Genomic DNA, 27599 nt, shown 5'->3' with positions numbered 1-27599 from the left:
TGAAATGATCAGCTGCCTGGACATTTGCGATGTGTAATGACTTTACAGTAAAAAGCCACTCAACTGATCCTATCCAAATGGTCATAAGCTTTTAGCAGCAGCAGTGAGGTTCAGAACAGAACATCTCCTACCATGCTTCTGCAATACTTCAAGGATATCTGATTCGTATTCATTATATTATTTACAAACAAGACTCCAGAAGAGAGCAGAGCTTCAAACATTATTTAAATAATAATAATAATAATAATAATAATAATAATAATAATCAGCAACGGACCTGTCCAGGGTTTGAGAACAGAGGTGGAGTTGGAGTGTTGCACCAAGGGCCACAGAAGGCAACTTGGACACCATCCAATAAATGATGTATGTGTGTACATATGTGCCTTCAAGTTGCCTATCGGCTTATGGCAACCCTATGAATTTTTCATAGGGTTTTCTTAGGCAAGGAATGTGCAGAGGTGGTTTTGCCAGTTTCTTCTTCTGAAATATACAGATGCAAAAAACCACACTTGCACACCCATGTATGTCACTAACAGGATTCTGGCTGTTCAAAACCTTTCCAGTCTGCAAACTTGAGCTGTACAGAAACTTCTCAGGCTTTAAATATCTCCTTCTGTTCAATCTGGTTGTTGACTGGAGATCAGGGCAGGGATAGCTACAGCCCCAAAGCAGCCTGCAGGTGGAGGTTCTCCTCTAGCCACTGCACTTCTCTGACATTGATCCATAGCTGTGAAAAGAGTTGATTGCCTACAAGAGGAAAATGATAATGATAATGACGATGATAGAAGATAATGGTAATACTAATTGTATGCTGTAGGTTTGGTTCCCAGTTGCAGATCAGTGCTGTGAACGGGGGTGGGGGGTGGACGATGCCATCGCATTTCCCTCATCAAATATTCAAATCTCTGGCTTTATCACGTAAACAGGGCATTTATACAGCTGGAAGTGCATTAACAAGAACAAATACTGCAGTACTCCCATAAAGTGAGGTGGTGGTGGTGGGATGGTGCTGGAATCAATTTTCACTCAATATCCTCTGGTGTGTGACTTCTTCTCTCCCACCCCTTCTGATTTTGCAGGATGCCTTTGCAGCATTTCATGGCAACAAAGCTTTGGTGAACAAGTTTTTGAAGCCACTGTTGGTTGGGGAGTTGGCACCAGATCAACCTACTTTTGAACCCAGCAAAAATGTAAGTTCATCCCAATAAATGGATATGAAATCAGAACAGAGAGGAAGCCAGACTTTCTCCCCTGTATGTTATCATTGTTGGAAAACTACAGAATAATTACATACCCATTGCCTATGCTGGCTGGGGGGATTCTGGCTGCTATAGTCAAAATTATTCCATCTGGGTCTACTTCTGAGCCTGAGCATAATTTTTGTAGATTTTAACTCCATGAAGACATCCAAAATTGTTAAGCATGGAGGGCCTGAGAGGCTGCCTCCACTTTGCTCCCTCCTGTTGTCCCACCTTCCCATACAACAGGCATAGGCAACTGTGTGAGGCCAGGCACTAGTTGTCCCTTTAGACCTCCCCACAAGCCACACCCCCCCCAAATAAATTCAAATATCTCAATTGTCCTCTGGAGTCCTCTCAAAATGGCAAAAGGAAGTGACATTGCATCATTTCTTTTTGCCATTTTGAGAGGGACTGCAGAGGAATACAGGTATTTTCAAATACAGTACAGTTCTGGGGTGTTTGCAGAGCTGAGTTAGGGTATTTTTAATGATGTAAAACCGCTTTGATCGGAAGGAAAAGTGGTATACAAATAAAAGATTTATTTTTATTATTTTATATATTTTGCATGTTTTCACACACTTGTGGTGCTTTCTATGTGGTTTTGGGATGAGCATTGCACCCAAATGCACATTTTAAAAAAAAAAGTAGGGAAGGTAGTTGGTCTTTGGGAAAGTGGTGGGCCACAAAAGTAGAATCCAGGGACAGTCTGCTGAACCCAGGTTGCAGTTTGCCCACTTCTGCTGTACCAAAGGTTTGGAGGGAGACAGTAACTGAGTGGGAATGCTGATGCACAAAGGACAATCACTGTGCTCAGGCCAACATTTATGTAACATCTGTGCATGCATGTATATGTATGTATTTAATGATTTAATTTACATGATGCCTTTCTCCCACTGTGGGATCCAAGGCATTAACCAGGGAGCCTCCTGGTTAACATGAAAAGGTTGTGGCAATGAGGGAGGCTTGCAGTTTACTGGAGCTACTCTATGGCACTTCATTTGGAATGCTGTGCAGCTTTTGTTAGACAGAGCATAAGTAAACAAAGTTTTGTGATGTGGGCTTCTGAGTACTAGTCTTAACACCCTAACGTGTCTTCTAATTTCTGAGGTCTGAGTCAATGGGATGGCTCATGGCCAAGAAGAAGGGTGCTTCTCCTGGGTGGTGGCCATGCTGGCTGTCACGCTGGGAGTTCTAATTCAGATAAAGAACTCTTCCAGTGCCGGCAGTATCTGAGAGGTTAGATAGAGCACATGTTTTGCATGCCAAAGACCTCAGTTTCTCCAGACAAAAGGATTTCAGACATAGTGGCACCTGGTGGCTTTCAAGTTATTGGGATAATGGAGATGCTCTGGAGTTTAGTCTGAACTTTAAAGGAGACAACCAGGGTGCTGAAGCTATAAGGTCAGCACCTTGGATGCTCTCTGAAAAGTTCAACATAGCTCTTTCAAAATGTGGCCTAAACCCCACAATGAATTTGCCATTCCACTGATGGGAGATGGAAAGAATCCTGTCCCTAAGTGCCCTACTAGTGACCTGCTCAGATGAAAATATTGTAATGTTGGTTTTACTTTGCTTAAAGGAAGCTTATTACATCATCACAACAGTAAGAAATATGTCTGCATTTCTTATCTCCAATTTTGAAATCATTAAGAGCCAGTTCAAAGATCCAGGCATGCATAAAATCCTCTTCTCCTTGGGTTACATATGATAAACCAGTGCTACCCAAAGTGGTGGTCTGTGGACTGGTGCCAGTCCCCATTCCATCTTCTGCTGGTTCCTGGAGAGCTTCCAGGAAAGAAAGGAACAATTGTAGCCAGTGGGCACAAATGTGGTACCTGGCAGATGCAGAATAAAGATTGCTGGTCCTTCATACCAGATAACTTAAGAAGTACTGTGGTAAACTAACTTGTCAAGGAGAGTAACTTGTCAGGTGCTTAACACTGGATATCCAAATCTCCTTTCCTCCAGCCTTCTTCTGACAAAAGTTGCCCCCACCCTTTGACCACTCCACTCCACTCTCTGCCCAACATCTTACTCCATTCAGTTAAGGTAAGGTAAGGTCCTCCGACCTTCTATGTAGTGTGGTGAAGAGGCTGAAGGCATTGCCCTGAGCAGGAGGGTGAAAGGAAGACCCCTTTTCCCAGCCTAGTTGCACACACTTAGATCCAACCCCTAGTCTGGTTTTCTCCATGTCAGCTTCTTACATTCTTGCATGCAAACAAGTAGCCACTTCCTGTGCTTTTTGAAATGATGTGTCTGGACAGAGGCATAGGCTTTGTTGTTCCTTTGTGCTTTGAAGTTGGTTCCAACTCATGGTGACCTTAAAGCAAACAGGGATTTCTTGGCAAGATTTGTTCAGAAGGGGTTTTCTTTTGGTTTCCTGAACCCTGGTGGTGCAGTGATTAAATGCATGTACTGCAGCCACTCACTCACATACCACAAGGTTGTGAGTTCAGTACCAGCCAGGGGCTCAGGCTCGACTCAGCCTGGCATCCTTCCGTAGGTCACTAAAATGAGTACCCAGGTAGTTAGGGGCAATTACCCTACATATTGTAAATCGCTTAGGGAGTGCTTAAGTGCACTGATAAGCAGTATAGAAATGTACTTGCTATTGCTCTTCCTCTGAAGCTAAAAATGTGTGACTTGCCCAAGGTCACCCAGTGCGTTTTCATGACCAAATGGGGATTTGAACCCTTGTCTCCAGAGTCATGGTCCGATACTCAAACCACTACACTACACTTAGGGAGTAGACCTTAACCCTTCAATTGTCTCAAAGTTGTCAATGTGTCACCAATGACAGCAACAAAGGGAGAAGAATAATGCAGTCCTATACATGTCTACTTAAAAGGTAAAGGTACTCAACGAGAGCTTAGTGAAATTTATTTTTGAGCGACAACCCTCCAGATTAGCTGCTTGGATTCACACTTCCACTTACCTGGTTATGAAGTCTCCTTGCTTCTTTTAAGAGCAAAGGCAATCTTAAAAATTAAGACGAACTGTAATTTTTGATATCCCCACAGGAATCGCTTATTATGGATTTTCGTGAGCTATGCACAACTGTAGAGAAGATGGGACTCATGAAAGCCAACGTTTCCTTCTTCGTCGCCCTCCTCTTTCATATCCTAGTGCTGGATATTGCATCCTGGCTCACCCTCATGTATTTTGGGACATCTTTATTACCCTTTGTTGCTTCATTAGTTTTGCTTACTATATCCCAGGTAAGTTGCTATGATCACAGAGTAAAACCAAGGGCACCTGTGGCAGCATCCGCAGTGCAGAAATAATGAAGTTTGACACCACTATAACTGCTATGGCTCAGTGCTATGGAATTCTGGGAACTGTAGTTTGTTACAGCACCAGATACAATAAACTACAGTTTCCAGAATTCCATAGCACTGATCCGTGGCAGTTAAAATGGTGTCAAACCAGATTATTTGTGCAGTGCGGATGCAGCCTGAAACAAGTTGGCTTCCTCTCTCCTTCCTGATTTCAAATTGAGTTTGAATGAGTGAAATGAGTTCACTGGTATCTTCAGGACCTGCTTTTAATCCTAGTCTTAATGGACTTTGTCCCTCTGAAATTTCTGCCTATCTGTGAATAAGCCTGTAAACACTAAATATGGGAAGAAGTGTGGATATTTTTCAGAAATTCACATAGTGACTAAAATGGTGAAGGGTCTGGAAACCAAGCCCTATGAGGAATGCCTTAGGGAGCTGGATATGTTTAGCCTGGAGAAAAGAAGGTTAAGAGGTGGTATGATAGCCTTGTTTAAATATTTGAAGGGATGTCATATTGAGAAGGGAGCAAGCTTGTTTTCTGCTGCTCCAGAGACTAGGACCTGGAGCAATGGATGCAAGATACAGGAAAAGAGATTCCACCTCAACATTAGGAGGAACTTCCTGACAGTAAGGGCTGTCCGACAGTGGAACACACTCCCTTGGAGTGTAGTGGAGTCTCCCTCCTTGGAGGTCTTCAAACGGAGGCTAGATGGCCATCTGTCGGGGATGCTTTGATCTGGATTTCCTGCATGGCAGGGGGTTGGACTGGATGTCCCTTGCGGTCTCTTCCAACTCTATGATTCTATGATTCTAGCAAGTGCTATCTATGAGGCAGAGCTGTAGAAGTGAAGTGCGCAATGATACTGTGGCTTCTTTTGAATTCAAGAATGCTGTAGGCACTGTAAACCTGTTCAATAACAAATACTTTATTCCTTTATTTATTTATTGCATTTATATGTTGCCTTTCTCCCAAAATGAGATTCAAGGCAGATTATAATAGTCGAAAAAGGGTGGAATTAAAACATTAATTACAAAAGTTTTTAAAAAATGAAATAATACTAATATTAAAAGAAAAACACTGCACAGTTAAAACCATTAAAAAACATGAAAGCATTAAAAACAGCACACCAATTATACACACACATTACATAAGTAAAATTCATGCAGCAAAAGCCTGCCTAAATAATGTCTTCAGCTATCTACAAAAAGAGAGCAGGGAGGGGGCCAAATGGACATCCCACGAAAGGGATGTCAACAATCTTGGAGGAGTCACGGAGAAGGCTGTCTGCCAAGTCTTCACCAGTTACACCTGCGAAGGTGGTGGGACTGAGAGAAAGCCCTTCCCTGCCAATCTTAGCCCTTGGGCTGATTTGTATAGGGAGGTACAGCCTATCAGACAATCTGGACCCAAAATGTCAAAACCAGTACTTTGAATTCTACCTGGAAATAGACTGGTAGCTAGTACAGCTGTTTCAGCAGGAGAGCCACATGATCCCTATAGCCCAGTCAGCATCCTGGGCACACAATTTTGGATCTGCTGAAATTTCCAGTCTACAAAGGCAGCCCCATGTACAGTGCATTACAATAGTCCAAACAGGATGTAATCAAGACATGTGTCACTATAGCCAGATCCAACTTCTCAAGAAACTAATATTCTAAGCAATCTGAACTCTTCTTTTTCTTTTCTTTTTTCTTTTTCTTTTTTTACAAAATGTTGTGTGTGACTTCAAGTCTTTTCTGACTTATGGAAACTCTAAGGTGAATCGATCATAGGGTTTTCTTGGATTTATTCAGAGGGGCTTTTCCTTTGCCTTCCTCTGAGGTTGAGAGAGTGTGACTTGCTTAAGGTCACTAGTGGGTTTCCGTGGCTAAGCAGGGATTAGAACCTTAGTCTTTAAAGGCTCAAACCAGTATTATTAGATTATAAAAGTATATTTGCGAAGTAAAGGGGTAAAGAGAAGGGGAATGGGGAGTAGGCTAACATCTAACTATATTTCCAGAAACAAATTTTCGGGAAGTTGGTATCTGTGAAATACATGTTTCTATGTAACTGAAGCAGTAAGATCTTCTGACTATTAAATGGTGAATGGTTATCTTTCCAGTCATAGAGTATAAGTCTTTTAGCAAAAAATAAGAACTCGTAGGATCCAGCCATGGCAATCATCAGATAAATTCCATTGGAGTAGTTTTCAAATTCTTCTAAGCCAACTGAGCTGACTTTCTAAGTGCTTTCATTTGCTTTCCAGGTCCAGGCTGCATGGCTCCAGCATGATTTGGGGCATCTTTCTGTCTTCCAGAAGGCAAAATGGAACCACTTGCTCCACAAATTTGTGATGTGCCATCTTATTGTAAGTGATCATTTCTGACAATATCTCAGTGAGCGGTCCAGATTGATCAAGATGTTGAACTACCATATGTGGACCATAATTCACATAGAAAAGGAGAACTTTTTTTATCATTCTCTTGGGTGTGTGAGCAAAAACCAATTGGTGCTTATATGTTGCCAGAATGAAAACTGGAGGGGGCTTATTTACGTTTAATGCTTATGTAGAAGATGGAATCTCAGCAGGGTTGCTTATTATCTGGTTGAGTGACAAGAAACATGTGCTGAAATCTGCACTTCTACACCATCATTGAAGGTGCAGGAGCCCCCAGATTTCAGTCTGGCCTATTTGAATACACGCATCCCTCCATATTCGCTGGGGTTAGGGGCACAGGACCCCTGTGAATGTGGAAAACCCACAAATAACAAAAACACTATGTTTTTACCTGAGATAACATCTCTCTAGGATTCTCTAGGTCCTCCAGTCCAACTCTGTGGCTAACATTTGCCAGACATTGACCATAGAATTGCACTGGAGGAGCTACAAATGTCTAGTGGACTATTCTCTCTAGTAACCTCTAGGTTCTTCAGTGCGACCTTTGGTTAAAGTTGACCATAAAGTTTCACTGGAGGCCATAGATATTCCTAAAGAGAACATATTAATAAAATCGGTGAATAAACAAATCTGCAAAAGCCAAAGTTGCAATTATGGAGTGTGTGTATGCATACACATAGACACACCACAAACATACTGGTTTTAGAGCAGTTAAACTGCAAAACTGATATAGGGAGAAGGCTACAGAACCCCGCATCCTATACAAAATCATGCATTTTCTCCAGCCCCAGGACCTGAGGAGGCTTACACTGTAAAACTGGAACAGATACAGCTAAATGTATCATACAAAACATTATAAAAAAGTGAAAATCTAATTAAACTATCAATAAAATTGAAAGCAATACAAAGCATGCACATTAAAATATTATAAAATAAAATACCACTCCAATAGACACTGCAGTGCATTATTTAAGTCCCTTTATCTATGAGCAGTCTTCAAAGGTCTGTTCAAACAAAAAAGTATTCTTTTATCTACAAAAATAAGAAGGAAGGTGCCAGTATATAGAGAGATGTTGTAGCACCTCAGAGATTAACTGAAACAAAGAGGTTGGCAGCGTGAGCTTTTATAGACTAAAGTCTACTTCCTCAGATGCCAATTTGGCTCCCTATGAAGATTGGTCCAGAGCCTAGGTTCAGCCACCAAGAAGGCCCACTGCTGTGTTTCCATTAGATATACTGTGCAGGAGATGAGTAGGCCTGTCAGAAAGACTGTGTTCCCACCAACTGGCTTCTTGACAGAGAAAATGCAAAAGCATTTTTCCGTTGTAGCACCCCAAAAGCCCTGGGGGCTAGGTAGAAGTAAACTGTGCATCTCAAACCACTTGAGTCCCAATCTTGTCCTAAAGAATCTTGGAAACTGAAGCAAAGGTGCAGATGCTCAGCTCTACTGAACAAAATTAAAGTTCTAAATGCTCTCAGCAGAGAGGAAGATTTTAAATCTGCACCATACACATGAACAAGCAAAAACAAAAACTCATCACCACTGCCTTGGAGTAAGGGCTTCCTTCTGTCTTCTTTCAACAGGGGGCTTCAGCCAAGTGGTGGACTCTCCTGCACTCTCAACATCATGCAAAACCCAACTGCTACTCCAAGGATCCAGATATGGATATTCACCCTTTCTTGTTTACTTTGGGAAGATCCCTCTCTGTGGAAGTGAGTGTCGTGTTGCTTGTCATATCAACACAAACTTCATATTTCTTTTTAAAACGATCATTCTTAAGCTTTTTATTTGTGCATGGGCATAATTCTGTGGGTCATAGTGATATTAGGTGTACCATATAAGTGGGTGAATTGGTTTGTTTAAGTAAATTCTGTTAGCCTCTGTTGTTATTTACGCTGGTAGAAGGTAGGCTTTTTTTGGGTTGGGCATAGTGGCATCAGGAGGACAGAAGCCAAAGCTGCCTTCTCTACCAGCATAAATAGGCCAACACTTCAGGTAAATAGTGGGCTTCTCTGTTCCTGGATTTCACACCTTGGAAAGCTTGCTCCCACAACCAATCATGCCTTAAATATACCAAGGTTTCATTCACTCTTTGCTTTCCTGTTTGAAGTGTGGCTCACTGTAATGTGGACAGGGAGTCCTTCCCTCCCCACCATTCTCCCCATGAACTCAACACCTCCTCCCCTTGCTCCTTTCCCAATATCCTACTTCCCAGACTAGGATGTTTATTTTTCTTAGTACATATTTTTTAGGATGGTAAAAGAAGGAAAAGAACAAAAATCAATATGATAACTGGAAATGTAATGAGAGAGGGAAGGTCAGAGGAAAACCTCCATGTCAAGGGTCACGTCCCCATGCAACACATCATCAGTGGGACTACCTAGGAGTACAGGAGAAACTGAGACAATGGATACAGATCTGGGAATTTCCCCCGTCTGTATTGGAAACTCTCAGACAGAAACCCGCCCCTGCATCCTTCCCTGTGTTTAAAATGTTGTGGGTAGTCTTAGGAATTCACAAGGAATAAACTGGAGCAGGAGGTACATGGTATGGATATCTTTTTTTTTTTTTTTTTTTTTAAATCTGATAAATATAGGTATAAGCCCTGCCAAATTCTGAAGCTTTTGGCTGGCTTGGATATGTCCGCTGTCAGGAAAGAAAGCTTCCTGGCTAGTTCCCAAGCTTTGGGACTGAGATGGATTCCACTCCTCTATCCCCCATCATTGCAGCAGCCACTGTAACGTTACCTCTGCTGTCACCTCCTCCTTGGCTAATGTCTCATCCCTAAATCTGAAATGCATCATATCCCCATGCTTTCCCCGCTTTCTTTAATCCCTCAAACTAAATTAATTTGGACCTTTTAACTGATTCCCAGACTAAGATACTTTATGATCTGCATATGCAGACTAAGAGATCAGGCTTTTGCGAGAATGTGAAACTTAGCCTCCAGTATGTCGCTTTGCTACTTTTGGTTTTATTTTTGTTGTGATATACTTTATCATCAGGAGCCTTTGCCTGCTCACTTAGATTTCTTCTCAGGTATGGGTGTAGACAAAGAAACAGTGTTCTCACTGCGTACCACAAAGGTGTTGCTTCATAGATCTTCTGGGATACAGTGTGTGTTAATGTCGTGTGAGGGAACCTAAGTCAATACTCTTGTAGTGGATGCACTTTCCTTCCTTCTTGTTGAAGGCTCTAAGAAGAGCTGGGTGCTGCAAGATGATGCTGATCCTATCAGTTTTCTAAAACAATGAGGTGTGTTTATTTATTAGAAAGGCACTTACTATAGCCCAGGAAAACTTGTGGAAAACAACCAGATCTCTGCTATATTGCAGAAACTCTATGTCATGTGGTTCAAGACCAGGATGAGATGAATTATCTCTACAGCTATTCTAACGAGAAAATGGTCTACTTTCCTTTCACAGCTTGGGAAGAAGAAGATAAAGTACATGCCTTACAACTATCAACAAAAATACTTCTTCATCAGTGAGTACCTCCAGCTTCCTATAAGACACTAAGAATCGATTGTTCCAATGAATTCCTATGCAACCATTTCAGCTGGCTGCAGCACAGTCAAAGATGAGTGACAACATAGCAGATAAAGCAGCCACCTGAGCCTTGCAAGTGGACAGAGGTGTGCTCCTCACTCAGGGTGACCAGTGTGCTTCTTTTCCCAGACATTTCAGTCTTCTTTCCAGGAGGAACATCAAAATGTCCTCTATTTTGAGCATGACTTAGAAGTTTATCGCACACCTTTCCCCCCCGTTATGGGAACTGGAAGGGGACTCTCGGGGCCACGCACGACCTGGAAAAAACTGATTTTATCGCACAGCGAATTGTCCTCAAAAGGGCCCCGTTCCATCCCCTGGTGCCAAGCCGTCCCCATTCAGCACTGAGGAGCGTTAAATGTTCTGGTCGGAAGTTTTCCAACCAAGGAAAATGGCACCCCTCAGCACTGAATGGGGACGGCTTGGCGCCGGGGGACGGAACGAAGCCCTTTTGAGGATGATTTGCTGTGCGATAAAATCCATTTTTTTTTCAGGTTCAGCACAGCCCTGAGAGTCCCCTTCCAGTTCCCATAACAGGGAGGACGGGGGGAGGTGTGCGATAAACTTCTAAGAAGCATGAGTTTTTGCTTCTATTAATGTTGTTAGCTTTTATTTGGTCACATCATACCTTTTTCTTGAAGACCCTACATTTTGGAGTGCCATGCCCTCTTTTGCGGTTAGGACCTCAGATCACCCTGCCTTCACTGCATCTGATTCTTTAATGCCTCATTCACGAAAGGTTGCAGCTAAAGTAAAGCTGAGAGGAAAAGCCCATGAGGTGGTGTTGTACTGGGGGTTTACCTGTTTCATTAGAAGTTGGGCAAGGTTAAACCGAACAAACAACTTCTATTGCTTGGGGATGGGAGAGGGATTAATATCAGCAGATTGAGGGACCATTTTCAGCCCTCTCCCCTGTCTTGCCATACACTGCAAACTTCCTACTATCAAGTACCCCAGATTTGGTGGCATGGCAGCAACTGAAAGTGGAGGGGAAAAGGACACTTTTTTTTCAAAACTGTATTATTGTGTTAGAACATGTTTTAGAGCAGGGTGGGGAAGCTGCAGCCTATGAGCCACATATGCCCCCAGAACCCAATTTCCAGGGGCCCCAAAGCATCCCAAAGTTTTTCTTCTTGTTGTTTTTAAATCCAGTCTATTTTCCCCCACTGATTTTTCTGTCCACAAATCATGCGAAAGCATCTATAACTGGCTGTAAATGCAACGGTCTGTTTTTTCTCATTCCTGATGCCTCCCTCCGCAAGCTATAAATGATGACCTTGCCAAGTGGTGTGCACCTGGACATGCTGGTGAATTGTGTGGGGGAGCACTGGGTAAAACTGTTCAGTGTTGTACCTATGTTTTAGAGGATAATCATGCTTCCTGCTTAGAGATGTAAACTTTCTGGAAATGTTGAAGACACTTTTTAGGATGAGGATGCAGAAATACAATTGATCCTTCATATCCATGGATTCTTTATCCATAGATTCAACCATCCACATCTTGAAAATATTCCATAAAGCAAACTTTGATTTTGCTATTTTATATAAGGGAAATCATTTTATTATGCCACTGTATATAATGGGACTTGAGCATCCACAGATTTTGGTACCTATGAATGATCCTGGAACAAAACCCCAGCAGATACCAAAGGCCCACTGTATATATTTTGGGAGAAAATTTAAAATTTTTAAAATATGCAATACTTATTTTCATGTCAAATGCAAATCTGATACTGTTTTAGCTACATAAAAGATTTCATACACATCTTAGAATATAAAATTGTTCATATTTTGACATATTTATGAAATTTTAAAATATTAATTGTAAAAGCATTAATTTTATGCAAGCCAAACAATGAATATAGACTATAAGAGGAGAGGGGGGCACATTGCTGCATTCAGAGCTGCCTAAGTATGAGTATCTTAGCTTTTGGAATCAAAAAAGTGAGAAAAATGAAAGCAGAAACCACATATTTTGTAATAAACAAAATTACTGTATTATTTGGGCAAAGGAAAAAAATGAATGCAATTACAATCTTAAATATTAAGCTAATAGCATATTAAAAAATAAAAATTAAGTCAATGTTGAAAATAGTGAAATACCTTATCAGTGAGCACCAGCTTTTCCAATGGACAGAACTGAGATACATTTTAAGGATTAATTTAGGATTAATTTATTTTCTTGATTTTTCCTGTTTTCCCTACCCAGGCCTTCACTTGTCTGTCCTTTCTCCCAACAGAAGGAACACAGAAATATTCAAAGTGAACAAGAGCACCCAGCCATGCTTTGGGTATGACAAAGCAATGGGAAAGGGTCAGACAGGCAGTGTGAACGCCCTGAAAATACTGCAAGATCCATTAGTGTTGATTGTGATGCTCCTCCATGGCTTCAACCCAAAAATACAGTTAGGGACATTCTTAGTTCATTATACTTTTTACTACCTAACTTCCTCTGCCACTGATCTACCCTGTACAGCTGGTTTATTTTTATTTACACTTGTTATATTTTGTTATATTTTAAAATATTTTATATTTTAATGAACTCTCTTTCTGTTCTTCTTTTGTGGTCCCCACCAGCTATGCCACCGCTGTTGTTTCCTGTCTTCTTCCACTATCACACCTTCTACATTGCCTTCAAGAAGAAATTTTGGGCAGTAAGTTTTGCACTGTTAGGCTTGCTGTCAAAGCAGCAGGAACTCTTAGTCCCACTTAGGCTGCTGCGTGTCTTGGAAATTGTACCATGGCCACAAAGGTTGTGCTCTGACTTTGTGGAGATGGGTTGTTATGACAATTGGAGAGCAAAGATCCCAGCTCCACAGAATGTATAGAAGAAATAGAAGCTCCAGAAATAACATTCTATTCTAGGAGCAGATTTAATTCAATTTTTGGGGGGTGGGGGAAATCAAGTAGAGTTAATATGACCAAAGAAATGTTGGCTGGGAGCTCCTGGAAGTGGGAAGAGAAGTGCAAACTGCCACATTTGCACATGCACACACTTTCAAGAGAAAATACCTGAAAATTGCACCAAAAATGTTTAGAAAAATTGGAGGCATGTGAGGGGAAAGCAAGCAACCATTCAGTCCCACGGGTCTATTTGATTTCACTTGGATGGTGTTATGTGTGCATTTGATGGCTAGCCATGTGGTGCTGAATCCTGTAGTATTTAAAATGTGTTTCTGTATTCCTTCACAAATCATTTTTTCATACTCCTCAAAACCTCTAATATGCTTAGAGGTAATGTTTTAAATATTTCATTAGGGAAAAGGATGAGGATTCACTTTAGTTATATTTATATCCTGCCTTTTATCCTATAAAAGGGTCTCATGGTGGCTTGGTCGTTGGAGTATATTACACGGAGCTTTGGGGAGATTTTGCAGCTCAGATCCGACGTGAGTGCGAGGCTAACTATGCGAATTCATGTCATAACGTGAATATGTTATCAGACGAGATTCATTTCTATGAGAGCTCCTTCCATGGTGACTTCGGTACAAAAGTAAATTCATAGAATTCGCATTCCAGCTCACTTCGATTTTACTCTGAATTGGTCTGGTGTGGAATGCAACTTTGCGTCTCTCCCGGTACACCCCCCCAAACCTCCAAAGAGACAAATTTCCCAGGATGCTGCACTGCAGTTTTGCCCCAATTGCTTCCATTGCTCGGAAAGGTAGATGACAGCGATGGAGGGAATGAACAGGAAGCTGGGGGGAGAGATGGGAGTAACAGAGGGGGCCATCAGAGGCTGAGGGGAGCAACAAACTCCAACTCCCAGAATTTCATAGCCTCAAACCAAGGACCCCACAACAAACTCCAACTCCCAGAATTCCATAGCACTGAGCCAGGACAGTGAAAGTGGAGTTAAACAGGAGGCAACTGTTACTGTGAAGACACACCCAACTAAATGTGGTGGCAGGTTTGGGTGTGCAACGCCGGTACCCTGGTGAGATCAAACTCTTCTACCCAAAAAAGGCTCTGAAGCTGAATGTAAAGTTTAAAAGGGGGGAAATTTAATTTAAAAGACAAAATAAAGAGTTTTCTCCTCCCCAGCTCTAAACAAAAGGTACTTTACAGTTGCAGCAATCTTCAGGTTGTCATCTTTCTGGGTCTGATGGTTTGCTCTCCTCACTCAATGGAGCTGGTGCAGGGTCTTTCAGCTCCTGAACTCCTTTATTTTCTTGCTGATGGTAACTAATTTGGCTGAGTTGGTAACTAATTTGGCTGAGGTGTAAGAAATGCCCTTTCCGGCTGTCTGGGCCTGCTTGCCACCAAAAGACAGCTCTCTGCTTGCTCTCAGCAAAGACTGCTCCCCCACTAAAAACCTCTAGCTACAGCAGAGCATGCTGGGCAAGGGCAAACCAAACCTGGAAATAATGCAGGGGAAACCTACAGCTCCTCCCACAAACTAATACAATGAACTTTTCTATACTAAAATAATCTATGGCCTGAACCAACACGAAAGAAAATGCAGGGGGAAATCAATCAGTCCTGGCAGGACATCACACTCCCCGCTCAAAATTTCAACGAAATCTTGCAACCTTATGACCTATCTTATCCATTTATACATTAGATCAAAAAGTTCTATCTAACACTTAACAGGGTAAAGTCTGTCAAAGGGTCTTTGATACTTGACTACTTTGCCTTTGCTTATAGTTCTTACGGTGGCCTTTCAGGGTAGTGTCTAATTACCAAAAGAGCTACATGTCTATCTGCTGATCGTTGAGATGATTTCGACTGGCTGCTCCCAGGTCGGCTACCTTTGCCTTCATCTCCTCCTCTCTCCTCAGTGGTTTCCTCTTCACTGGATGAGGTATGGATGCTGTCAACGGAGGCTACCTTTTTGCGGATGATTCTCCGGTGAGATGAAGTGCTCAAGCATGAAGAATGGGTGTACCATGTGCTCTTTATTCCCTGCTCTTCTTTCTGAGAAGTGTGCATGGGATTCTTCCAAATGTCATAGTCTTTGCACAGCTTGCCACATTTGTTGCAACGAGCCTCATCATTCTCAGACTCACCAAGACTGGACATATAAGAGTCAGCGACGCAGGGATAGAAAGAGTCATCCAGCTCTGAGCTAACCTCTGGGTTCTCTGATGATTCCAATCCATTGTCATGGCTGATGCTTAGTTCCTCACAGGGTATTTTATTCATCAGGCTGGACTTCTTGATCTGCGTAGACCACTGGAGAGTCTCATCATTGAGCAGACAGAAGCGGACTTTCATCTCAACAGACAAGCTGCCATCCTTATTCACATGTGCTTTCTTCTCTAAAAGGAAGAGGTGCCATCCAGCTCCCTTCACTATCTTGGACTGTCTCTAGATTCATTATGTCTAGGAACTTTCTTTCTTCATGGGAAAAGGCTATGTCCTCATCTCTAGTTGAAGTTTCAAAAATGGCACCGTAGTCTGGGATAATACCAAGGCAACACACCTTAATGTGGCTTAAGCAACTTTCTAGTTGTGTGGGTCGTGAATTCGGAAATTGGCTATTTCCTGTAAGATTTAACGCTGCTGGCGGGCTCTTGCTATGGACGCACACAGGTCCAATAACTGTCCATCCAAGTGGCAGTTTTTGTGCTATTGGTGCACCTGGAGGTCCACTTATTTGTTTCAAGACCTGGAACAGCTCTGGGCAATCTGAGCCTATCATTAGGGAAATTTCGGCATCTTTGTCCAATGCAGGAATTTCTTTTGCTATAGCTTTTAGGTGTGCGTGGCTTTCAGCTACAGCCTTGGTTGCTATTTGGTTCTTGTTCCTAGGGATAGAAGGGCACTCTATTAATGGAGGCAGCTTAATGTACCTTTTGCCATTGCAAGGCGAAATTATGAACTCCGTTGCCACTCTACCCTGCATTTGTTGCTGTCCAGTGCAGGTAGATATGGTATATTCAAGAATCTTGGTTTTGACTGCAAAGGTACTGAAGAACTCTGGTGTGGCCAAGGATGCATCACTCTGTGAGTCTAGGGCAATATAAAGTCTTTTTCTAAAGTGAAGTTTGTCTTCTGGGAAAACTTCAGCTAGACAAATCGGATGGCATATCCTTGTCTGCGTTGAGTCCTGGCATAGCTTTGTACATGCCACAACTGACTCTGCTTCTGAAGTAGGTTTAGCTGCCTTTTCTGCAGCCTCACTTTTAGGACTCTCTGTTTTCTTCTTGAGTTTAGGTGACACTGAAGGTGATTTGAAATGGTGCATTGCTGAGCAATGTCGTGGGCTACCGCATTCAGCACATTTTACCTCTATTTTGCAGTTTCTAGCAAAGTGAACCTTTGAACCGCAGCATCGGAAGCAGACTTTTGCTTTAGCTGCTATCTCCAGCATTTCGTTATAAGGCCTTTTTGAGAACTCTTTACAATCTGCAAGGCTATGTGGTTTATTATGAATGGGACATGGAATTTCTTTAGTCTCTTGTGTTTTATCCGACTTAAACTGAGCGACCTCAGTGGATTTAACTACAACTGTGGCCTTACCCATTTCCTTGATAGGAATTTTGTCTTCCTTTACAGTCTTCTCTGAGCGCATGTTTTGGTAAAGGGTTGGGAACCCAGTCTGTGGGTCATTCCTTTCTTTTGCAGCTCTTGTCACGAAGTTCACAAGGTAACTGAAGGGTGGGTAGCATTGCATGTTGAGTTCCTTATAAGAAAACACCTCTCTTCCCCACCTCTCCTGGAGCTGAAAGGGTAGTTTTTGGAGCACCTGTCGCTGTGTGATGTATTGATCTAAACAGGCTAGACCAGGTAACTCTGGATTACATTTCGCAGACTGAAGTTCAACTAAAAGATCACTTAAGTCCCAAAGTTGACGGTAGTCCTTTGACTTGAGGATTGGGAACTTATAAAGCCGGTTTAGTAACGATGCTTCTATTTCTGTTGATGCACCATATCGCTCCTCTAATCTGTTCCACGCTGTCTGCAACGCCTTAACTGGATCTGACACGTAGGCCGCGTAGATTCTCTGGACCTGAAGGGATGAGTTGGGGCCCAACCATGCCATGAGTAAGGTGAGCTCCTCATCTGCTTGCAGTTTCAAATCTCTAATGGCTCTCTGAAAAATTACCTTCCATAAGATAAAGTCTTCAGGAAGGTCTGAGAATTTCTGGACTCCCTTGTCTCTAAGGTCCTTCCTGGGAGTTTTAAACATGAGTGGTGAACAAGACTCCATGAAGGTGGGAATCGTCTCTGCAGGCTGGAAGAAGTGTGGACTCCCTTTAGTTGGCAAATCAGCTTGACTGGCAGGCAAGTCCATAGATTCTCTAGGCCTGTAAGTCTTGGGGGCTTCAGCAGCCGGGGCTTGCTGAAAGGCCACACTAGCCTGGCTGGGAATTTGGCTCCCCGCCATGGGCTTCTGGTCTCCAAAGGGTTCATTGACTGCCATATTTATAGGTAGACAGTCATGATGGATGATCTTTTCTTTGCAGACAGGTCTTTCTGTAGGCTGAGGCCATGGAACGGCAAGCAATTGTGTCTTGCTAGCATCTAAGTTAGGAGGTGACTTGACCACAGGGTCTTGTGGGGAGCTCTCATCCACAAGGAACAAGGTAGATATCCTGTCTCTAGGCTCTTGTGTAGGAAGCAACCTCACGTTTTCTTCACTCAGATCATCCTGGAAGGTCTTGGCTAAAATCCTGGCCTTTATGGACAGTGATGAAGCCTCCTTAGCCTTGAGAAGAACTTTCTTTTCATTCTTAATAGCAAGTTTTTGCCTTTCTTGTTCTGCTTTAAGGGCAGCTTTTTGCTTTTCTTGCTCTGCTTTGAGGGCAGCTTCTTGCTTTTCTAAATCAACCTCTTTATGAGAAAAGGTAAGCTCTTCGCTGGCCATTGCTGCCTCTGCTTCGGCATGCAATATTTCAAACTTTAATTTCATCCTTTCTACTTTGAATTGCTGGGCTACCATAGACGAACTCCAGCTAGCATGGGAAGAAGAACTGCCACTACCACCTTTACTGGAGTGGGAACCATGCCTGTGGGAAGAAGACCTGCTGGTGTGACAGGTTTTTGACCTCTTTGTACTTTGAGGCTTCCCTGGGTATATTCCTCTGCTGGACTTGGCACTGCCGACAGTGGACTTTTCACTCTCTTTATTAAGCTCTAAGCTCTGCAGCCGGAACTTGACTGTGTCCAAAACTGCGCTATATTCCTTTTCTTTATCTGCGACTTCTTCCAGGAACTGTTTTAGTCTGGATTCTGCATCGGGATTGTTAATGGTTTGAAGTGTTTGGATCCTTTTATTCACCACTTCTTTCCACTGTAGGAAACTGGATTGCTGGGCAAGCTCTCTTCTTTGCATGTCTTCTGAGTCGCAGACTGCTGACAGCAAGGACATGGCATGTTGCAAACTCTTCCAAGTTTTCAGTTCTTTCACACTTAAGTGACTTTCCTCTTTTAACAGCAGTTCTAGGGTCTTCTCAGTCGGGTGTCTGTCCCTAAGAGAACGAGTGTCATGTGTGTGTCCATGTGCTAGTTCTTCAGAAAGCCTATCCATTCTGGCTGGTCCTAGTTGCCAACGCAACAACTCAGCAAGGATGAAGAGGACAAACGGTGTAGTGCTGATTTTACTTACAGCCTGCTACTGCTCCGCTTTCCTACTGTCACCACTCTTATGCCACTTCAACACAGCCAGACCTGGAGTCGGTTAAAGAGTCTTCTAGCTCCTTTCTTCAGGCTTGCAACGTGAACAAACATAAAACACACATTAATCTCTTCATAAAACTCTATCTATATACTTGAATGGAAAAAGTTCTCTCTAAAATGGCCGCTGATAATGTGCTCAGAACTCTGCAAGAAGAAGTAGAACTAAAATGGCCTCCGACCATGTGCTCAAAACTCTGCAAGAAGAAAATATCTCCAAAATGGCCTCCGACCAAGTGCTCAGGACTCTGCAAGAAGAAATGGCTCCAAAATGGCCGCCAACCATGTGCTCTGGCTTCTGCAAGAAGAAATGGCTCCAAAATGGCCCCCAACCATGTGCTCTGGCTTCTGCAAGAATAAATGGCTCCAAAATGGCCGCCAACCATGTGCTCTGGCTTCTGCAAGAAGAAATGGCTCCAAAATGGCCCCCAACCATGTGCTCTGGCTTCTGCAAGAAGAAATGGCTCCAAAATGGCCGCCAACCATGTGCTCTGGCTTCTGCAAGAAGAAATGGCTCCAAAATGGCCGCCAACCATGTGCTCTGGCTTCTGCAAGAAGAAATGGCTCCAAAATGGCCGCCAACCATGTGCTCTGGCTTCTGCAAGAAGAAATGGCTCCAAAATGGCCGCCAACCATGTGCTCTGGCTTCTGCAAGAAGAAATGGCTCCAAAATGGCCGCCAAACTTTTTCCCCTTTTATAGCCACAGAATCCTCTTCTCCCTCTATGCGAATCTTGGGATCTTGCTTCAATGCAGGGCCATGCACTTGGACTCTCTTTGACCGGCTGGAAACGGCAATGGCCGCCAGGTAGTCTTACACTTTCTTACACTTTGTACTCAGGACTCTGGAGTTCTTACACCTTTACTCTCTTTGACAGGCCGGAAGCGGCAATGGCCACCAGGATTTCTTACACTGTGAAGACACACCCAACTAAATGTGGTGGCAGGTTTGGGTGTGCAACGCCGGTACCCTGGTGAGATCAAACTCTTCTACCCAAAAAAGGCTCTGAAGCTGAATGTAAAGTTTAAAAGGGGGGAAATTTAATTTAAAAGACAAAATAAAGAGTTTTCTCCTCCCCAGCTCTAAACAAAAGGTACTTTACAGTTGCAGCAATCTTCAGGTTGTCATCTTTCTGGGTCTGATGGTTTGCTCTCCTCACTCAATGGAGCTGGTGCAGGGTCTTTCAGCTCCTGAACTCCTTTATTTTCTTGCTGATGGGAAGGAGAGTGGATTGGATTCAGGAAGGTGGTAATTTAGGGAGCATGGAGAATAATTATAATAATTATAATTAAAAAAACTAAAAAATTGTTTTAAAAATATTATTATTAATAATAATAATAATTTATTTTTAAAATAATGATGATGATGATGATGATGATGATGATGATGATGATGATGATGATGATAAGTTATTAGTTTGCTGAGGCACCAGAGCTCTCTGGCAGACAAGGCTCAATGTCTCATGAAATTACAGTTCCCAGAATTCCATAGCACTGAGCCAGGACAGTGAAAGTGGAGTTAAACAGGAGGCAACTGTTACAAAAGGAAGGAGAGTGGATTGGATTCAGGGAGGTGATATTTTAGGGAGCATGGAGAATAAGGGAAACCGGATCATTTCTGCAGTCCTCCAAAATGGGTCCCCTTCAGATCCAAAGGATTTACCTCCAAGTAAACCTGCAGCTTCTACACTGATTGTTTTACAGGGAATAATAATAATAATAATGATAATGATAATGATAATAATAATTTCATAATAAGAAATGGATGGGGGCTCTGACATGGAGGATAGATATAGATGTGGCTGAAATAAATGAGGAGAATGATAGGAGAATAGATGTAGATGAGGCTGAAATGGATGGGGGCTCTGACAGGGAGGGCCCCTTTGAATTTGGCTGCCAGGGATTGGAAAATAGAAGGGAGGAAGAAAGGTGAAGCTGTCATTCACATGAGGCTAGTATTCATGTGAAAGTGGAACCAGGCTCCCTTCTTAACCCCAGAAGTGGAAAGGTTCAGTATGCCTTCATGGCCCCACTGAGCATGCGTAAGGGTCCCAATTTGAATAGTTGAATCCGCATAGAATGCGGATGTGTGGTAATAAAATGTGCACTCCGCTTTGTGTGAATCTGCATCACGTGACTTGCCTTGGATTCGAGTCCCCCTCGATTCGGAAGGGCAACGGAAGGGCAACCAGGTGTGATAAAACATTCACGTTACAACGTGAATTCACATTGCTGAACCAGGAGTCACTCTGGATCTGAGCTGTATAAATCTCAGTGTGATAAACTCTGTTGTCACCATGTGCCTTCAAATCTTCTTTGCCAACCCTATCATTTTCTTGGCAAAATTAGTTCATAGAAGGTTTGCCTTTGCTTTCTCTGAGTCTGAAAGAGTGTGATTTGCCCAAGGTCACCCAGTGGGTTTCCATTACTAAGCAGGGATTCAAACTCTGGTCTCCAGAACCATAGTCCAATGCTCAAACCAGTACACCACGCAGGCTCTCAAGGTGACTTATACAGATTTGGGAAAAGCTCAACAATTTGAAACAACACTACTCCCCCTCCAAAAAAAAAAAAAAAAAAATTCAGCAGAATAAAATCTCTTGCCAATTAATTAAACAGAAAAAGAAATTAGGTCATAATTTGCCATCTCAGACCAGTATCCTGAACTAGAGAAAGAAGGAGGGGGGAGGCCTTTCTGATTTCAGAAAATTTTCCATAGACCTTTGGTGCTGAAGAGGAACAGGGAAACATACAACCCTGTGTACAGTCCTGTTCACTGAAGGCCAAGACACCTGGGCCTGATTTTGTCCTTCCCAACCACCTTGTTCTCACTTACAGGTTCGTCTTTTCCCAACAGGAATGACTAACATGACCATTTGGTTATGGCTGAAAGTAAAAGGATGCCTTGAGGGGGACACTATTAGAGTGGGGGAATACATCCATTATCTGCCTCAATCATTGAGCCACAACCTTAGTTTATACTAATAATAAATAAATAATAAAGCTTTTAATTTTATACCGCTTTTCCTCCAGATCAAAGCGGTGTACATACGATACGATAAAACTCTATTACACATGTCAAATACAATATTAAAAACAGTTATAAAACAATTGTAAACATTCAATTTTAAAAATAATACAACTAGGATAGTCGGGATATCAATTATGGGTAGTCGTCCAATCTGGTCGTGGAATACTTTCTTACAAAGGATCGGGAGGGTATGCTAACTGGAAGAGATGAGTTTTTAATGCCTTCTTGAAGGCTTCCAGTGTACAGCTGGATCGAATCTCCTCTGGGAGTGCATTCCAGTGAGTTGGAGCCATCAATGTATAAGCTCTTTGGTGAGTCGTGAGGTGTTCAACCAACAATTTCCCCGTTGTTCTGAGGGTGCGGGGCGAATTATGTAGGGAGAGGCGTTCCCTCAAGTAACTCGGGCCCAAGCCATATAGGGCTTTATAGGTAATAACCAGCACTTTGTATTGGGCCTGGAAGCAAATTGGCAGCCAGTGAAGAGATTTTAATACGGGTGTTATATGGTCCGCCCTTGGGATTCCGGCAACCAATCTGGCTGCAGCTTTTTGAACCAATTGAAGCTTCCGAACCTGGTACATGTAGAGCGCATTACAGAAATCCAAGCGAGAGGTTACCAGTGCGTGTATTATTGTTTCTAGGTCCTTTCGGTCCAGACAGGGACGCAGTTGGTGTATCAGCCGAAGCTGATACCAAGCACTCCTGGCCATCACATCTACTTGAGATGATAACTGTAAGGATGAATCCAGGAGTACTCCCAGACTGCGAACGTTGCCCTTTAGGGGAAGTGTAACCCCGTCCAGGACTGGATGGCAAATTTCCCTGCCCGGGCTTGGGGTACCTATCACGAGTACCTCTGTTTTCTCTGGATTCAGCTTGAGTTTGTCTTTCCTCATCCAGCCCATTACTGACCCCGGACAGGCATCCAGAGGAGAGGTGCCATCCTTAGTCACTGTATCAGTCGGAGACATGGAGAGATAGATCTGGGTGTCATCAGCGTACTGATAACACCGTGCTCCATAGTTCCGGATGAACTCCCCCAGTGCCTTCATGTAAATGTTAAACAGCATGGGGGACAGAATGGCGCCCTGAGGGACACCAGATGTCATCTCTCTTTTACGAGAGCAACTGTCCCCCAGCCTCACCATCTGGAATCTTCCCGAGAGGTAGGATCGGAACCACTGGAGCACAATGCCCCCGATACCCAACTCTCCCAGGCATTTCAGAAGGATACCATGGTCGATGGTATCGAAGGCTGCTGAGATGTCCAAGAGCACCAACAAGGTCACACTTCCCCTGTCGATGCCCAGACGGAGATCATTGACTAAGGCGACCATGGCAGTCTCAACTCTGTGGCCCGCCCTGAAGCCAGTTTGAAATGGGTCCAGATAATCGGTTTCATCCAAGACTGTTTGGAGTTGAAAGGCAACTGCCCTCTCGATCACCTTGCCCAAGAATGGTAATAAGGAGACCGGTCTATAATTACACATTAACAGGGGATCAAGGGAGGGTTTCTTCAGAAGAGGTCTTACTATTGCCTATTTTAAGGCCGATGGAATTTTACCCTCCCGAAGAGATGCGTTTATTATATGATGTAATGCAGTTTTTATGGCATCTCCTCCCTGAACGGTCAACCAAGAAGGACAAGGATCGAGAGGGCATGTCGTCCTTTTCACACAGCCAAGGAGTTTGTCCACGTCCTCGGTATTCACAAACTCAAAACTATCCAGAATAACCTTGTTTCCAGAGTCACTGGATGCCTCTGTTATAGGTTCTGTCAAAAAACCAGCGTCAAACTAAATGTGAAGAAATACTGAAAAAATGAGATGGGCAAATCATGCATGCCTTTTATATAGATTAAGAGTGGGAAACTTTGATGGGTCTGGGGTCGAATATACCCATGCCAAAATTTGGGTTATAATGGGTTTTTCAAAACCAGAAATTACTGGAACATTGGAAAACCTGGATTTTGACATTTTTACTATGCTTTTTTTTAAAAGTACATACTGCATTTACTAGCTAAAGTGTTTGTGCAATCAGCTGTATAAAGCTCTGCATTCCCACCTTTGTGTATTGAACATCGGTTCTGTTGTCTCAAAGTTTCCAAAGTATCAAACGCCTTACTTAGATCTACAATCTAGAGGACTAGAAACATTTTTTTTAATGAAAGGTGAGATGTTTAGGATGTGAAATTCTGGGCTCAGCTTACAATTTCTATGCTTGGTAATATAATTAAGAGTGAACAAAATTCTGTGTATGTCTGGCAGGGTCTAACTGGAGGTCATCAGGAAGCTTCTAATGCACCAATGAGATAAAAGATGAGAGAAGAGCATGAGAGTGTGCAATGAGTTCTTGCTGCAAGTGTCTGACAGCCTCTTTCTTTTCCTTTTCCTAGGATCTAGTTTGGCAGTCCTCCCATTTTATCCGGCTGTACTTTGTTCAAGCATACCTACTAGGACCAATGGGTTTTATGCTATACTACGTCTTATTCAGGTACTACACAAAGTCCATAGTTCAACTAACAGTCATGATGACCTGAGCAGGACTCAGATAAGTAATGAGTAGTTTATTCCAGTAGTTTTAATGGGACATAGACATAAGCAGTGTTAGTTAGCTGGGGCAATACAGTTCCATCTCAGTCTTCAGATTCTGTGTCCTTCTTTCTCAATCTTTTTAGTGATGTGTCATTAGACTTTTATACAAATAACATCTGCTAGAAGGTTATCACTTGCATCTTTCAGAACTGGTACACAATTTGGGTCCCATCAGCTGTATCAAAAGTTATTTCCATATCCAATTCCTTATTTCTGCTTTAAATACCACCAGTCAAATTTGGCCTTGATTTTTCTCATATACTGACAACTGTGTTGGCAAAACAGCAGTACGTGAAAACCAAATTCCCAATGCTGAATGTGAAATTTTGAATAAATATCTGCCATATGTACAGATTAGATGATTTTACTGTAGGGTTGGGCAAAGTATGGCCTGCAGCCTGCATACAGCCCCCTGGGGACATTTTTACCCCCACAGGGGTCATAACTTTTTTGTAGAAGGAATCACTTTCCCACTTTTGTTTTGCTCCAAAATGCCCCAAAATGACCTTTGGGGATGTGGAAGGCATTTCCATCACATTGGGAGCCCCCTCGGGTCCCCCAGAGATCAAAGCAATTTTTCTTATTTTTAAAAAAATCGCCTTCAGATTACCTCTAAGGGACATAGGAGGTTTTCCCTTCATGTTTCAGAGCCCCCCCCCCAAGCCACTTTAGACCCAGGAGAGGGCTTTAAAAAACAAGCTGGATGTGACTTTAGATTACTTACTATTTTTTTTAAAAAGACTTTCATGTATGTAAAAAGCCCCAAAACATGGTGAAAATCCTCCCTACAGTATGTCTCCTATAGAGGCATTTGGGGGTATTTAAAAAAAAAAAACACCTCAGAGTGGAGAGAAGTTGATGGTACAACAGCCCTTCAAGGTGTTTTAGGGGGATAATGCATCCCCCAACCTTCCACTGCTGCCTACTTTTGCTTTACATCAACTCTTGCCTCATCCATCAGGTGGCAGTGGCCTCAGAAAGCTTAAAACATGGGTGAAAACAAGTATCTTGCAGGAAGGATCTGGTCATCAGAGCCTGCAGTTTTAGCCCACAGCCCCCAATCCTAACAGCCACAGCTGCTTTGCTTCCATATCAGTGGCTTTTGAATCCTTTTGAATTTGAAAGGCGCAACCCAAGGGAAAAAAACTATTAGGGACGAACAGGCTTCAGCACCTTGGACAGCTTTTTTTTTTTGGAGTGTGGATTAAAACCCACTGCAAATTAATTCACCCACTGATATGAAAGCCACCAGCTACACCTGTCTCTTCACTCCACTCCTAAAATGGTAGTCTGGCTTTAAGATGACAACCTTCATTGGCGGTGATGAGAGCTTTTCTTCCAAGCCTGTTTTTATTAGCAAAAGTAGCTGGCATCAAATTTTGTAGGTCAGAATAGCCCACAGTTTAATATACCAAGTCTTCAAGCAAAGTGATCCAGCTGTCATTGATGGTCAATTGTGCCTACCCTGTCTGATTAATAATAATAGTAAATTGGCAAAAATGGCCCTTGTGGTCTCTTCCCATTCTAAGATTTTGTTTTCCCCTTCCTGTTTCCAGGATCTGATTCCTCCAATCTTTCTGTCTGCTACTAGCATCCAAATACAACTGATCTCTGTGTACCCTCTGAGAGAACAGCACTAAGTGGATGCTATTTTTATTGTTGTGTTCCTTCATTTTCAACTTACAGAAACCCTAAGGCGACCCTATCACAGAGTTTTCTGGGGGTGAGAGTGTGGGACTCACCCAGAGTGACCCAGTGGGTTTCCATTTACAGATACAAAAAAGAGAACATTAGTTTCTAATTTCTATTAATACTGTTTAATTACAAATGCTCCTTCTCCTCTCTCTTCCATCTTTTTCTGAGTTCACTTTGAGTGAACTCAAGTTATAGATTTGTAAGTAAAACACAAAGGAGGCATTTTTCAGACAACACAGAAATATGAACTCATTGAACAATATGATTTTTTCAAGGGTTCATACTCTGCATATTAGATTCAATACATATTAATGAATACAAGAAAGGGCCGATCATGGGTCTATCCAGTGTGTTACATAATAAGATTAATGAACATGCTTACAGTTGTGTGGCAAATAGTTGTTTTCTGTATTTGGCAGGATGTTGGAAAGTTCTTGGTTTGTCTGGGTATCTCAAATGAGCCACATTCCCATGAATATTGATTATGATAAGAACTTGGACTGGGTCTCCACACAGGTAAGGTTTAATAACTGTGTGACTATGCACAGGACTGCTTATATCCAAAAGTAGATTAGCATGCTAGCATTACTTCTAATCAAGCAGAATAGAATTGCAGCTGAAACTGAACACTTATTAGACTAACATATTTAAACTTGAGGAACAGATGCAGACATAGATGTAGAGTGACAATGAAGACTTAGTGGTCCCAACTGGGCCAAGGAATGATGGGGACTAGAGGTAGCAAAGGTGCAGTTTACATGGTCTATATTAATCAACAAGGAAGGGCAAAGAAGTAGGAGAAAGCAACAAACTGTTGATATGGGAAAAGACTTCGATAAATTCCACTAGGCAATGGAATGCAGTACTTGTTGGTCCCTTGGACTCTGAGAGTTCATGGTTTGAATCCCCACTCAGCCATGGAAACCCACTGAGTGACTTTGAGCAAGTCAGACCCTCTCAGCGTTAGAGGCAGGCAATGGCAAACCTCCTCCGAACAAATCTTGCCAAAAATATTGTTAATGGGATCATCATACATTAGAGTCAGCTTGAAGGCACATAACAGCAGATGGTAAAGATGAGCAACTTTTTAATCACCAAGAATTGCACGTAGATAAATACATCAGAGGTCTCCTGCTCCCCATTATGGGATCTATATCTGTACTGATAGCTAGTAAGGATAAGCAGAAGGGCCAGAAAGTAATAAGGGGTGCAT

The 27599-nt window shown here is 42.5% G+C and overlaps 1 protein-coding gene across 1 annotated transcript in view; it reads left to right on the top strand.

The window, feature by feature from the left end:
* Nucleotides 1-27599, top strand: part of LOC149314264 (acyl-CoA (8-3)-desaturase-like) — a 49849-nt gene that overhangs the window by 15763 nt on the left and 6487 nt on the right. The window contains exons 2-9 of the mRNA XM_089523085.1: nt 1080-1190; nt 4262-4459; nt 6766-6867; nt 8482-8610; nt 10324-10384; nt 13023-13099; nt 24493-24590; nt 26806-26902. Of these exons, the coding sequence (XP_089379211.1) occupies nt 1080-1190; nt 4262-4459; nt 6766-6867; nt 8482-8610; nt 10324-10384; nt 13023-13099; nt 24493-24590; nt 26806-26902 (873 nt within the window). The remainder of the gene's footprint in view (nt 1-1079; nt 1191-4261; nt 4460-6765; nt 6868-8481; nt 8611-10323; nt 10385-13022; nt 13100-24492; nt 24591-26805; nt 26903-27599) is intronic.

This window comes from Sceloporus occidentalis, unplaced genomic scaffold (genome assembly GCF_023333645.1).
Source record: "Sceloporus occidentalis isolate IW3139 unplaced genomic scaffold, rSceOcc1.0.p SCAF_4, whole genome shotgun sequence".
Lineage (NCBI taxonomy): Eukaryota > Metazoa > Chordata > Lepidosauria > Squamata > Phrynosomatidae > Sceloporus > Sceloporus occidentalis.
The sequence above is the reverse complement of the archived record's forward strand: the minus strand, read 5'-3'. Positions and strand labels throughout refer to the sequence as shown.